Source organism: Peromyscus californicus, unplaced genomic scaffold (genome assembly GCF_007827085.1).
Source record: "Peromyscus californicus insignis strain IS unplaced genomic scaffold, ASM782708v3 Scaffold_15__1_contigs__length_86483966, whole genome shotgun sequence".
NCBI classification, from domain to species: domain Eukaryota; kingdom Metazoa; phylum Chordata; class Mammalia; order Rodentia; family Cricetidae; genus Peromyscus; species Peromyscus californicus.
In genome coordinates, this window is record NW_026294447.1 from 53537511 (window position 1) to 53553067 (window position 15557).

General features: G+C 49.1%; 1 protein-coding gene across 4 annotated transcripts in view; it reads right to left on the reverse strand.

Moving 5' to 3' along the window:
* Clmn (calmin) overlaps window positions 1–15557 on the reverse strand; it is a 103431-nt gene that overhangs the window by 34249 nt on the left and 53625 nt on the right. For all 4 annotated transcript variants that reach the window (XM_052738881.1, XM_052738882.1, XM_052738880.1 and 1 more), the window contains exons 2-3: window positions 7368–7429; window positions 2405–2500 (exon numbers count right to left, since the gene is read on the reverse strand). In XM_052738881.1, coding sequence (XP_052594841.1) covers window positions 2405–2500; window positions 7368–7429 — 158 coding nt within the window. The remainder of the gene's footprint in view (window positions 1–2404; window positions 2501–7367; window positions 7430–15557) is intronic.

Below are 15557 nucleotides of genomic sequence, written 5' to 3' on the forward strand. Positions count from 1 at the left end.
TGACAGCGTTGAGTTCTGCACAGAGTGCCACAGTGAGCTCGTCTCCAGAGAACACACATGCCAGTTCCCACTGAAAGGATCCACTGTGCTCTACCAATAGGCAGCGGAGGACTCTTATTTTTTTTGCTGAGCTGCGGGGTCAAAGGTCAAGGACATGAAGGTTATTGCCATGGGCCCTGGCTTCAAAGTGGGAGCCTGCCTCTTGGGAACATAGAACAAGGGCTCAGAATTCGCTTTCTTACGAAGTCTTTGGGGGGGCCTGCAGCTTGTTCACTGAGACCTGCTGAGAATGCCTTGCCCAGCTTTGCACAGCTGTCTGCCCTGAGTGCACTCACTGGCATCTTCTACGTTGTGAGTGTGAATGGGTGTGACAGGCCTCAACCCCATGGGTCTGAGAAGAGAAGTCGTGCCATTTGTTGTCTGTTTATCTGTTTTGAGACAGGGTTTCTCTGTGTAGCCCTGGCTGTCCTGGAACTCATCATGTAGACCAGGCTGGCCTCGATCTCACAGAGATCCTCCCGAGAGAGCCTCCCGAGTGCTGGGACTAAAGAAGCGTGCCAGCACGCCGGGCAAGAAGTCATGCTTTTCAAGTCAGGTCCAGAGCCAGAGCGGGCTGCATTGTGCTGCATCTCTCACGGCACCTGCGTCCAGCATAAAGGACCGCCGAAGCCCAAGTAAACACGCACGCCTTGAGCCAGTTTCTCAACTTAAACACATCTGGCCTTTAAAAAAAAAAAAAAAAGGCTTTATTTTTATTTATGTGAGCGTGTGCACAGAGGTGCAGATGCTGGGGGAAGTGGAGGCTGGAAGGGTACTTTGGATTCTCTGGGGCTGGAGCTACAGGTGGTGGTGAGCCACCCAATGTGGGTGCTGTGAATCAAACTCCAGCCGTCCACAAGAGCCATAATCATGCTTAACTGCTGGGCCATTTCCCCAGACCCTATGACTGGCATTTTGGGACTGGATCATTTGCCACCCTGGGGGTGGTGGTGGAGCACATCTGACAATGCTTGGGAACATTTTCGGTGGCCACACTAACAGGTGCTCTTAGCATTGAGAGGTTACCTATTCTCATCCAACAGCCTAAAGCCTAAAATTAGGCCTTCCCTAATTTTAAGCTGTAACTCTGGTTAGCACAAAGCTTAGCTAACTTGATCCTTCAATTTCAATTCTTAACCATCACAGGCTCACTGAAAACACCGGGCATTCACTTACTTCTTTACCTACTAAAACAGGTTTGCTTTAAAAACAAACAACAAACTGAAAAAGATGTGGATCAGTAAGTAAAAGTGCTTGTCATGCAAGCCTGGTGACCTGAGTTCGATCCCAGGACCCACAAGGGAAGGAAAGAACTAACTTCCTCAAGTTGTCCTCTGATCTCTGTATGTACAGCTTATTACACGCACACCCCCCAACATGTGTGCACAAATACACAATAACAAAATAATAATAATAAAAGAAAAACAGATACTACTCAGTTACATATGTTCATATCATTCATTTTCTTTAAGATTCACGTGTTTTTATTTTATGTATGTGAGTGCATGTGTATATGTGTACCATGTGTGTGTAGTGTCTGCAGAGGCCACAAAAGGGCATCAGATACCCTTGAACTGGAGTTAGAATGGTTGTAGGCTCCCATGTGGTGCTGAGAATTGAACCTGCATCCTCTTGCAAGAGCAGCCAGTGTTCTTAACTGCTGAGCTATCTCTCCAGCTCTCATGGCCCTCTTTCTTTATTTTCAATTTATTTATGCATATGTGCGCAGGTGCCCTCAGAGGGCAGAGAGGAGTACTGGGACTTAGAGACCATCGTGAGCTGTCTGATGTGGGTGCTTGGAACAGAACTTAGGTCCTCTGGAAGAGCAGGAAGTGCTATTAGCTACTGAGTAATCTCACCAGTGCCCCACCTCACATTATAAAGGAATGTCACCCTTCAGCATTTCCTGATACTGAGTTACACTCTGTGTGGATGTGTGCATGCATGTATATCCGATGTCATGGATGCCTACAGCCTTCAGGTGTTATTGGCCTATACACACCAGGCTATGGGGCTACCGGCTGGTGATGGAATCTTCAGGAGGTAGGGCCTGATGGGAGAAAGTTAGGTCTTCGGAGCTGTGCCCTTGAGGATGATATTGGGATCCCTGGTCCCTTTCTTTTTGCTGCCACAAGATAAGAAGCTTCCCTGCGACACATTCTTGTGATGTGCCGTCTTTTCTCAGGCCCAAAGCAACAGGACCAAGTGGCCACAGCCACTTCTGAACCCATGAGCCCCAACAAATCCTTCCTCCTTGAAATAGGTGACTGGGGCGCTTTGTCACAGTGATGAAAGGTTGACGCCCAAATAAAAACAAAGCCTTTGGAAGTACTTCCTTTTGCATTTTTCCCAACACACCGCATACCAGATTTCGCCCGGAGAGGACTTCCAGCAAAGCCATCAGGATTTTGCCATCTTGGATATCAACGAACAGGTCCGTAACTTCTAGAGGTGGGTCACACTGTAGGACAGGAGGAAAAGAAGCCCATTAGTGACCTGGGTGATCAACAGAACTACTTCACCATGCAGTTCTTGCTCTAGGGAGAAACTTGTAGGGCTGGAGAGATGGCTCAGGGGTTCAGAGCAGTGGCTGCTCTTCCAGAGGGCCCGGGTTCAATTCCTAGCACCCACATGGCTGCTCACAGCTGTCTGTAACTCCAGTTCCGGGGGATCTGACACCTTCACACCAATGCTCATAAAGTTAAATAATTTTTTTTTTTAAGAGAGAGAAACTTGCAGGCAGAAGGATCATCTGTGGAGTCAGAAGCCCATCGACCTGGAAGGGACCTCTGGCCAGCTGGTGTGGGACAGCTCGGCAGGAGAGCTGTGTAAGGGATTCAGCAACAGGGAACTGAGTAAGTGGCTTTGGAGGCCCACCTCACGTGAGATCTCAGACCCCAGAGCTGGGTCACATTCAGGCTTCCGTTTAAGGAGAGAAAGAAATGGCACACCCCCAGAGGCTTCCCAAGCATAAAAGAATTTCGGGTCCAGGGTGATGATGGCTCAGTTGATAAAGCGCCTGCTGCTGCACACGCATGAGGACCTGAGTTCACCATCCCCCCAGTGCCCACATAAAAAGCTGTTATACCACTGCTGGGAGGGGGACACAGAGGGACCCCTGAAGCTTGGTGGCCAACCAGCTTTGCTGAATCAGTGAGCCCAGTCCCAGGAAGAGACACTGTCTCAAAAAACAGGGTGGGTTGCTTCTTAGAAACAACACTTGAGGTTAACCTCTGGCCTCCACACGCACCCATTTTCTACCCATACACATACATCAGCACACCCATTAAAACACACACACACACACACACACACACACACACACACACACACACACACACACACATTCTGTTAGGGCTCATGGGAAATTACCTAGTGCAAGCCTTCACTTCAGATTTGGGGAAACTGAGGCTCAAAGAGGCTGGGTGATCATCAAATAGCTATTTGGTAAAATCCTGTTTCCTGCATCTGGCCTGCAACAGTCGAAATGAATGCAATGGAGATTCATGTAACAGCGGATCCGAAGTCTGCATTCTTGAGCTCCTGTGGCCTTGGTTGGAATTCCCCCTTACCTTCTATCCAGGTTAAGGGAGTGACTGGATGCTTCATGTACCCTCAGGGACAATGGGAAACAGGATGCAGTGCCCCTTCATAACCAGGGCAGTGGCAGCTCTTCCCAGCACACACCCAGGGGTAAGGAAAATCTCAACACAATGTTAGTTCAGCCAGCACTTTCTCTGGGAATGCCTCCTTCCTTCCGTGGCCCCTTGGTGGGCCTGTGTTTTACTGCTTATTAAGGAAGGTGGCACTTCCTTACCCTTTATTCATGAGTCCCAGTTCCCTGCCCCAGTTAGCCAAAATATAGGATGAGGTTACCTACAGGTGCACAAAAAAAAGAAGGGGGCGTGGCCTCCAGGGCATCAGTGAGTCTGAACCAAAAGGCAATGTATTTTCTTTGCAAATCCTGCAGCCTCAGTCACATTCCTGGACCGGCAGACTACTTCCTTTTAAAAGACTCCAACAAAACACCCCTGATGAATGGGCTAACAAAATTTCCAGTTAGCTGCCTGACAGGGGTAGAGTCTCTGACCCCAGGCTAATTTCCATCGGCTGTGCCTGGAAGGGCCGCTGCATCAAAGACGACCTTGGCCAGAGTCCGCCGCTGGACGGCAGGGGGCTAGACTGAAACCACTCCAGCCCAAACACCCCCTGGACCAACATTCCCCAGGCTTCAGGAGTCTGCTCTGGCTGGAGCCACAGTACCCCTCACCTCCCCAGGGTTTTCTGCATGACCGAACTCCTTCTGTAAATTAAGGAATTTTTCCAGAAGCCAGAGACTCTGTAAATATTCCTGACAGCCTTCAAATTGCAGTTAAGCCCAATTCACCAAGGACTTCCTAGGTTTCCTTCTCGTGAAAGGTTGTTTTTAGAAGTCTCAGGGCTGGAAATGGGGCCGTTAATTTCTCTCTGCTTATTACGCATCGCTTTCAGGTGCTGTCTGATTTACCTTCAGAATGGGTGCTACACGCCACCTACCCGACCCTGACCCCCACCAAAAGGGACAAGGGCAGGGTCTGGCCGAGGAGAATGTCCTTGACATGACAAATGCATGCTCAAAGAGGTTCCCACTGAGTGGCAGGTAAGTGTGGGGCATTTGTTACACGACTCTCTGCTCCTTCCAGTATTATTTATTTTTACTATAAAAAGAAAGAAAGACTTTCTGGCTCTGCCCTATCCCCTGCTAAGACTTCTCAACCAGGCTGACATGCATCAGGCATTAATTTAGGAGCTCACCAAGCTCAGATTTGGGGACTGGCTTTCCTTTTCTGTCCTCCCCACACCCCAGTCATGTTTCACTTTATGAGCAATGCCAAAAATGTGCCCGCAGTCAAAACAACCAGCAAAGGATTTATCATGCTTCAAGTGTGATCCTTGTCATTTTCCATCTCACGGCCCAGACGCTCGCGGGTGATGTGACAGGGCCATGTCACCCGTGCTGAAGGAGGGATGGGACACATGTGCCTGCTCAGGACATAGTCAAGTGTGAAAGTGAACTGCTTCAGTTGGGAGCGCTGCTTCCTGCTTTCCAATAACTGGTTTCTTCCAGATCAGTGGTTCTCAACCTTTCTAATGCTGTGACCCTCTAATACAGTTCTTCATGTTGTGGTGACCCCCAACCATAGATTATTTTCATTGCTACTTCCTAAGTATAATTTTGCTAATGTTATGAATCATGATATAAATATCTGATATGTGACCCTTGTGAAAGGGTCATTCAACAACCCCCTGGGGGTCGTGACCTACAGGTCGAGAACCACCATTCCAGGTCATCAATGGTTGTACTCTTACCTTTGAAGAGGAGAGAAACGCTTGAAATTCCCTACAGCGGGGGTACAGCTAGCTTCCAGAAGACGGGGAGACTGGTGGGGGAGTGTAGTTGGAGAACAAGAGAGTGCCCATAGGGAAGAAGAGGTGGTGTTGATACAAGAAGCATCAAAACATCTGGCTTTTTCCCAAGATGGTCTCATGTAGCCCAGGCTGGCCAAGGACAACCTGAACTTCTGATTTTCCTGCCTCCACCTCCCAAGTTGCTGGGATTACAGATGTATATCACCACACCTGGCTTATGTGGTGCTAGGAATCGAACCTAGGGCTTTGTGTATGCTGAGTAAGCACCCTACCAACTGCTCCCCATCCTCAGCTCCATATATCAGCTTAAAAAAAAAAAAAGTCAAGAAGTGTGTTTGTTCCTGCAGCCTCAGGACACTTGGGACAATTATATTCCCAGGGCTCACAGGTCCAGCCTTGCATGCACGGGGAGCTTGCGTTTCTGCAGGCGTCCCTCCCTTTTCTGAGTGTTGTTCACCTGTTCTCCTCTTCTCTCCTCTCCTCCTCAGCTCCTCCTGCCTGGGACTGCATCAGCTGCCTCGGTGCCATGTGTACAGCAGCAGTTTGTGTGTGCAGCAGTAGCTTGTGTGTGCAGCTTATGTATACAGCTTATGTATGTGGCAGCAGGAGCTTGTGTGTGCAACAGCAGCTTGTGTGTGCAGCTTATGTGTGCAGCTTGTGTGTGCAACAGCAGCTTGTGTGTGCAGCTTGTGTGTGCAGCTTATGTGTGCAGTTTGTGTGTGCAGCCGCAGCTTGTGTGTGCAGCTTGTGTGTGCAGCCGCAGCTTGTGTGTGCAGTTTGTGTGTGTAGCATGTGTGTGCAGCCGCAGCTTGTGTGTGCAGTTTGTGTGTGCAGCTTGTGTGTGCAGCCGCAGCTTGTGTGTGCAGCTTATGTGTGCAGCCGCAGCTTGTGTGTGCAGCTTGTGTGTGCAGCAGCAGCTTGTAGACACAATGTAAAACTCAAGTCGCACAGCCAAAGAACGTGAGAAGGAAGGAGAAAGAGAAGAGCCACCGAGAAGCTGTAGAAGAGCTCAGGAAAGCCCTGGGGCGTGTGGGCACCCATGTCCTCATCCTCACAGTCTATTCTGGGCTAGGGAAGGATTCAAGGAGACGTGGCAGTGTGTGACATGAAGCAGGCTGCCTGATACAGAGTACGGCTCTTAACCGCAATGTTAAAGTGGCTTTGCTAAAGGATGGTCACAGCTCTTGCATAAGTTGGTTCAAATGACTGCCAATGGCTGCTGGCAGCCCCAGAGTGGACAGCTGGATCGTGTCTGAGCTGGAGAGAGATGGTCTTCTGTCCATGGAAGCACTGGAATTGTTCAACATGGAACACCTTCCACTGTCCACTCATGGATACTCCTCCCCAGCTACCCTGGTAATCACAGAGCTGCTGTGTCTGCTTCCCATGCTGAGCGTGGACAGCAGTGAGAGGACACCCATAAAGACACAAACACACAGAGCCACAGGCTGGGGAGACGGCTTAGTGCACAGAGCCCTCGCCATAGAAATCTGGGGATGGAGTTCCGACACCCAGAACCCAGATGTGGTATCGTGCGTTTGTAATCCCTGTGCACCTAGGTCGAGATGGGAGGTGAAAATGGGAAAATCCACAGAAGCTCATGAATGGGCTAGCCTGGTGTGTACAGCAGTGAGCAAGAGACCTTGTCTCAACAAGGTGGCAGGTAAGGACTGACACCCAAGGCTGTCCTCTGACTTCCACACTCTTACATACATTAACACAAACATGTCCACACACATGCATACTAGACAGCACACAAAGTCACACACATACTCACACACGCGCCCGCACACTCATGTGCAGAGTGGTGTAGGGGGAGGGGAGTCATGTCTCCTCCCTGCCATCCTACAGAACATCAGTGTAGTTGCAGGTGAGCACAGGTGAGCGCTTCACTCACCAGCTCCCAGACCCCCACTTGCCTTTTCGAGGTGCAGGTTTATCCATCGTGTAAAAGTCCTCTTCTGCACATTTTCCCTCTCAACTGAAAACAAAGAAAGGCCATTAACCAGGGCGCAGAACAAACATGGGCAAATCTTGCCCTCCCTTCCCAGGGAGATTCCACATAGGCAGATGGCAGACTGTCCCCTGCAGGGTCCTCTCTAGGGTCCCCAGCATGAGCAGAACACCAGGGCCTTATGCAGCACCTGATCCCAGGTTTCCAGCCCAAGCTTGAGCCTCTGAGTACCCCATGAATTCACACTGACTGTGAGTGTCCAACCATCCGGCCGTAAGGTGAATAAGCTCTGGCAGGAAGTGAAATGGTCACACACAAAGACACAGGCTACACAACTGCCTAGAGGTAGGGGTACAGAGCCATGGGATGGGGAGATGGTTCAGTGGGTAAAGCCCTTGCCAGGCAAGCATGAGGACCAGAATTAGGATGCCCAGAACCCAGGGAAAGCCAGACATAGTAGAGAGCATCTCTAATCCCAGAGCATCTCTGCCTCAGTCCCAGGCTGGGATGGAGCCAATGGTTAGGGATTGGGATGGGAGCTCTGGGATGTGCTGGGGTGTTGGAGAAATAGTCTCCCAGTCTTAGGGTCAGACTCCCTGTCACCTTCCAGCTTCCTGGTTCAGGCCATTCTCCCATCCCCACTTCTGCTCAGCAAGCTGAGGATGAGGTGTCCACTCCCAAGTTTCCAGGTGTTTTGTGGTAAGATCAAGGATGGCTTCCAACTCGGGACCCTCCTGCCTCTGCCTCCGTAGTTCTGGGATTATATGCATGTGTCGCCATGCCCAGTTTTGTAGCTTTTACTTTTAGAGCTAAGAAGGGAAGATTCTGCAGACACTTGCTGCCTAGCCGTGGTGAGCGGACAGCCCTCAACTGTGGATCCCTTCTGGAAGGGGAGAGCACTCTCTCACCAACGCTTCTTAGTAAGAAGCAGCACTCCTTGTGCAGGGCACTGGCATCCATCAATTACGTTCTGTTGTTTATTAAACCGTAGGCCTTACAACCCCCGCCCCCTTAGCAACAACAGTTGCTAAGGAGAAACTGTCCTAAGGATGGACAACAGGAAGCAGAGCTGGGAACCACCTCAGATCTGCCCTCACATCAGCCGTTACCCTGGAGACGAAAGTGTGAGTTCAGTTCCATCTCTCCCTGATAACCTGTAACAGCAACAATGGCCGGGCGGTGGTGGCGCATGCTGTTAATCTCAGCTCTCAGGAGGCAGAGGCAGGCGGATCTCTGTGAGTTCGAGGCCAGCCTGGGCTACAGAGTGAGTTCCAGGAAAGGCGTCAAAGCCACACAGAGAAACCCTGTCTCGAAAAAAAAAAAGAAAGAAAGAAAGAAATTAAGAAATTCCTTGAGTAGGGCCTGGGGAGATGGCCCAGTGGGTAAAATGCTTGCTCTGTATGCATGAAGACCTGAGTTCAAATCCTCGGTGCCCATGTAGAAGCTAGGTGCCTCAGTGTATCTCTGCAACCCCAGTCTGGGGAATCGGAAAAAGGTGGGTCCTGGGGGACCCCTGGCCAGCCAGCCTAGATGGTACAGCAAGCCTCAAGTTCATGGAGAGACCATGTCTCACATAGGGTGGAGAGCAATAGAGGAAGATACCAGACAACCTCTGGTCTCCACATGTGCACATCTGTGTGGGTACATACCTATCCACACACAAGCATTATACACACTCCCACATATATCACATATATATATATATATATATATATATATATATATATATATATGTATGTATACATGCACACACACACAAACACACATGTTTTACACACACATACTTTACAGATGAATAAACTGGGGCTAAATGCCCGTCCCTTCCTCCCCCTCCCTCCTGAGCTCTGTGGTCCGAGCCATCCCAGACCCATTAAAGACCTAGATGGTGTTCCTCTGAGGGTCTATATCTTGATGCACGGTGGCCTATGGTGGCTGCCACCTTGGTGTCCAGCCTCCATGCCTCTCAGTGAAACTTTCCTGGAGTGCTGAGCCAGACAACTCCTAATTTACCCCCAGATTACTAAATTCCGGATTTCAGCACAGTAGAAGAACACACTCGAGATGGCAGAAAACATTTCATACTTCTTTAGCAAGGAGAAATTGAGAGCCAATCTGTCGGCCGCCCGAGAAAAAGGCTTCGCTTTTCCATAATGACTACAGTGCTTTTGGGCTCTTGGCCACATTATTAGGTAGATAGTGGCACCCATAAATCAGATTTTAATATTGTGCCGCTCATGCTTTTTAATTGAAGAGCCCGCAGACAGTAATTATGCACATAACTGCTTTCCTCTCATCCGTCTCCTTTTCTAAAGAAGGTCAATGACAAGTAGGCTTGAGATTTAAAGCTCTGATCCTGGCAGGCTGTGCTTCCTGGAGAGGGAAAGGAACGGTTGGCAGAAGTAAGAGTTAGGACAAGGAGGCACTTGCTGAGATGACTGAGTCTCAGAATCCCAGAGACTTCTGAAAGCAGGAGAGACCCATCTCAAGCTCCAGTTGAGAATTGTCCACCTCTGTACATAGATCTATCTTGATCTTTTTGGTGGCTGAAGTTTTCCAGGGTACTTCCTGGGCTACCATCCCTGCTCAATGAACGCTGTGACACCCTTTAATCTGCCACTAACAGGAGCGACACCCCAATATGCAGCCTTGCACCAGCACCCTGGCACACAGCTCTTTGTGCACAAGCATGTGAATGCATTTCTCATCCTTGACAGCTCAAAGTGGGGCTGCTGGGTCTTAGTGGTAGGCACATTTAAAATTTTAACAGCCACTTCCAAACTGCCCTCCCCAAAGGCTGCCCGAGTTTATACTTTCACCCTCATCTGTCTTTAAACAAGTTTATGGGGATTGTAAAGTATTTACACACACACATTCAAACACCCAGGCTAGCTTCTCCAGCTGGCCTCAGAGAGAGTGAAGCATAGTCCTGAAACAGAAAAGCATTTAGTAAGAAGGCTAAGAGAGAACTCACAGCTTAATGGCATGTGGGGGTACAAATGTGAATAGGGGTGTCTGTTGGTCTACACATGCCCTACCCATCTACCCACTGATCCACAACCACATAACCTCTTCTACTCATCCATCCATTCAACCAACCACTTATCTCCTACCATTCCTCCATCTGTCTATCCGTCTACCACCCACATAACTACCCACCTATTTACCTGCCCAACATGGCATCCACTTACCCACTCAACCATCTACCTGCCCATCCATCCACTCACCCATCCACACTCCCAGCTGATATTTATACAAGGATTACTAGATGCTGGAGCCATGCCAGGCCCTGTCAGCAATGACGAATTAAGAATTCACAGAATCTGCACCCCAAGAATTCAGTAGGAGAGAGAAACAAAGATACCACATGGTACAAATGAAAGGGAAAATGGATTAGAAGAGCCCAGGGTGAGAGGGATGGGGACAGGTGACATTGTATTCCATAGGGTACTCTTCGCAGGTCCTACAGGAGAAGTGGGACACAGAGGAACTCCTGAAGGCAAAGGCTGTGTATTCAAACACCGCCCTGATTTAGAACCAACCCTGAGGTGGCTTTGCTTCTGTCCCCAACAATCTCTGTGGGCAAACCTGAACATAAATCATCTTCTACAAGAGGGGTATGGTGATGACTGATGGCTAGCAGGGGACAGACCGACACAATCACAAATAGCAGACACGTTCCAAACCGAAAGAGGATACGAAGGACATATTTTCAGTGTTTAAAACGGGGACACATCACTCAATACACAGGAGAAGAGTCTGAGGGAACTCCAGACTGCCCAGCACAACCACTTCATGTCACACTGCCCAACCCTGGGCAAGTTCACACTCTACGGAATGAGGACAGCCATGCCGAGGAATGCTATGGGAGTGACTGAAGTCACCCTGAGACCATCCCTAGCAGCCGCTGCCTCCAGGCCGGTTTCCCCGGCCCTGGCTCACACAGCACACCCTGAACTTAGGGATTTTTGTCTGGTGTCTCGACAGAGGCCCAATGCACTTGCATGGCAGTCTCCATTTCAAAACGTGCCCCCCCCTCCTGCAGGAATTCCTCCTTCAGGCCTGCCAAGACTCCATAAACTTTATATAGTTTCCATAAATCCAACGGCCCCTTTTTTCCTCTCACGTTGTAAAGGCGTAGGAAACCGTTTCTCTGGAAAGGTCTGGCCGGCGCACAGAGTGGCTGTGGGGCCCAATGTGGGCAACAATGAAGTAATAACAGCCCTGTAAAATTGCCATCCCAGCTCTGCCTGGCCAGTGGGGGTGCAGGGAGAAGCAGGGAGCAGGGCAGAGGGAGAACTCACCAGGCCCAGGATCCCAAAGACTAGGCGAAGGAGGGGCAGGAGACAGGGGAGGCCCTACTGTCTAGCTCAAGGCCACAGGCCCAAATTCCCAGATACAATTCTGCCTCTGACTTTGCCAAAAGACAGATTATCTGAAAATGGAGGGTGGGACATTCCTCCCGTCTGCAAGCACCTAGGGGTAGGCAGGCTGAGGAGCTGGTAGCCACTGAGAAAGAGACATGTTCTAGGAGTTAAAATAGATTGCTTCAGATATAAGCATGGGCCTCACCCCTCATCAAGGAAATTTCTCTTGGCAATAGACAGAGACCATTACAGAAAACCACAATGAATCAAAATGCAGAGTTGTGGAGTCCAGTCCCAGTGGACATATCTACAAAGCGCTTCAGCACCTAAGGCTCAGGGATCACTGCGGAAGAAGGGGCAGAAAGACTGTAAGAGGATCATAGAGTTTGCTGTTAAATTGTGTCTCCCAGGAATGTGGGAAGCTGCACCCATGAAGTCTCATAACCTTGACTGCCAAAACATGAGCAGAACAAGGACATAACAAAAGACACGCCAACATGGATGTGGGGGCGGGGGCAGGGGAGCCCAGGAGGCCTCAACCTTGCACAAAGAACTACAGACAACAAAGGAATGCCAAGAGGGAGGAGAAATAATCTTCCCCAGGGAAGAGCAGACCAACTGGTTATCCAATACCAAATGGTCAACCCTGAAAACATACACACACATACACACACACACACACACACACACACACACACACACACACACACGAGTAATATTTTACAGACTGAGAAAGTTGTTTTATGTATTCAGGAATATATATCTCTGTGTGTACATATATGTATGTAACAACAACTAATGAAAAAAGAGGCTATGGATTTGAAAGAGAGAAAGAAGAGGTACATGAGAGGCCTAGAGGGAGGCAAGGGAAGAGAGAAATGATGTAATTATATTAATCTCAAAAATAAAAGAAATAATTAAAACAAAGAGATTGTCTCTATGGTCATATTTCTCCAAAACATACTTCACATATAGTATTTCCTCTGAAATATATCTGTTCTTCCCAACCTGAGGGAAACACTTGATGGCTTCTGCTACTTACATAAAATTATAAGATCATTATAAAAATTTAGAAAGTACAGAAAAAAATGAAAACCTCTTTAAATTTCATTATTCCCAGAGAAAACACCGAAGCATGCTGTGTGCACACACAGCTAACACATAGATCCTCACTCAAACAATTTCAATGTGATCAGGCATGACTCAGTTTCTCAAAGTACTGCCTATGCTCACTGACAGAGCCCCTGGGGTGATGGACGGTTAGAATGGTAATTTCTGAGCTCCATTCCAAACTTTAAAAAATACTTTTTTTATTATTATTATTAATGTGTAGTATCTGTGCACATGTGAGTATGGGTGCCCGTGGAGACCAGAAGAGGGCATCAGATTCCCTGGAGCTGGAGTTATCGGCAATTGAGAGTTGACTGACTTGGATACTGGAAACCAAACCACGGTCCTCTATAGGAGCAGCAGACATTCGCAACCACTGAGCCATTTCTCTAGTCCAAGACGTTTTTCTTTTGAGCCAGGATTCCACAGATCCCAAACTGGCCTTGATCTCCCTATGTAAGATAACCTTGAACTGAGAAAATGGGCATTCACTGTCTCATCTGACACTTGTGATGCTAGAGACGGGACCCAAGGTTTCATATATGCTTGGCAACCAGTCCATCATCTGAATCACATCCCCAAACCCTGTTCAAGACCTTCAGACTCACATGCTCTGCGGCAGGGGCCTGGGAGTCTGCACATCACCTGCTCAGTGGTTAGAGAGCCTGCGTCTGGGAAGAAGGGACAATCACAGATGGTGTCTTGTCTTTGGGTGATGCAGGAAACGCTAATAGGTGTGCCAGGCTGGTGGAAAAGATCCAGAAGTTTCAAGCCTGGCAAGCTGTACCAAATCCCTTAAGGCCATCTGGCTCTTCCATGGCTCCCCAGACCTACAAGCTCAGGCTTAATTGCCATTTAAGCCAATTCAATATGAATAGCACCCGAGGAATGGCTTGGATGCTCCAGGCAAGGGTCTCTTTCCTCTTCATCCCTGGGCTCTTATGATGATGAAGATGGATGTCTTTACTGGTAAATCTGAGAGATCCCTGGCCTGGGGTGAGAGGCAAAGGCTGTGGATCCAAATATTTGTAGGGAGACAGGCTTTGAGGTCAGAGGCACTGCTGGACAGAAGGAAGGAGATATATGTCCTTGTTCCACTCAATGTCCTGAGCGACCTATATGGAGGCAGCTGGGGGATCTGAACAAGACAGAGTTCAGAGGGAAGACCCATAATGCCACTTGGAAGACACAAACCAGCTTTCCCTCTGCCACAGATGTGGAGCATATTGTGGCACAGTATTATGGAGCCCACAGATAAGGAATGTGAGTCTTAGGGAACTGAAGTACTGTGTCCACTCTGTGGAACTCCAGGATTCAAACCTACCCCACCTTGACTCCAGGCTGGTGCTCACCTATGCCTGAACGTGACTGGAAGTTCTGGTGCACACTCACAAAGCTGACAGGGCATCGGCTCCTTGCCAAGCTTGGTCTCAGGGCCCCACCTCTCCTCTCTGCTGGTGTCCCTCAGCCATGCCCATGGCCAGAACATCTGATAAGGCTTAGAATTCTTCAGGTGTGGCTCCCAGTCACTATTATCAACCAAGGTGACTACTTTCAGGAACACACAGCAATGTCTGGAGGTAATTTTGATTCTAACAACTGAGAGAACGTTTCTGGCATCTTCTAGGCCCAAGGGCTGCTCAATATCCCATGATGCCTGAGATAATCTCCCCAACACAGACTTGTTGGGTCCAGAATGTCAGCAGTGCTGAGGGAGCAAGCTCTGAGAAGGGGTAGTGCTTTGAGGTGACTGCCCATCTCAGACCTGCTCCAATGTACCACAGAGCAGTTTCAGTGAGCAGGGAGGCTCTGATCCCTCAGAGAGACCATGGACAAAGTCAGATCTGCTCTCATGGCCTCTGTTTGCCCATCTGTACAACAGGGACCATAAAACCCACTTCAGGATGTTGGAAGCATCAAATTTATTAGTACTGTGTCCTTACAACACCACCTGAGGGTTTCATTATATCCTGGCAACAAGGCCCCCTGTTAAGCAAGGTGGTAAGCTCTGGGGAAGGGTGGGCAAGCAGGTAACAGAGAGAAACCAGGATGGGCCAGTTAGGGCAAGACCTGAATGGGACCCTGGCCAGACTCAGAGACCTTAGTAAAGGGCTAAGCACATCATAAGTGCCACACACACACAGTGTGGCTGCTGCAGTACACTTTGGACAATTAGAGGCTGATTGTCTATAGAGACAATGCTCCCCTCCTAGGGCTGCTGGGAAATGATATTGCCTATGCATGTCAGATGCACCAAAGACACTCAAGTAAGCAGACTCGTCAGTCCTCACAGCTGGCAGCATCAGGCTAAGACAGGTGCAGGCCTTAGGACTGGCCTTCCTTTGGCCATCCACATGAGCCCACAGTTATTTTTTTATAATTGTGGTGGCCAGAGAGGGTAGAGCCAGCCCAGCTGGTGGAGAGCTTGTGGGATGGTGATTTGGGAGTCAAGGTCCCTGCTACTCTCTATCTGGAAGGGGAGGGAGGACAGGAGGGTGAGATGCCAGAGTGTCTACACCTGCACCCTGCCAGGGTTTCCCACAAATTGCTGTATTCTGTACAGAGAGTTGGCTCAACAGAGAGTTGGTTACAGAGATTCCACCTGTCAGAAACAATCACCAGGTTTTTTCTGATGCTCCCTGGACCAGAAATCTCTTGCCTAAACGTAGACACATTCTGTA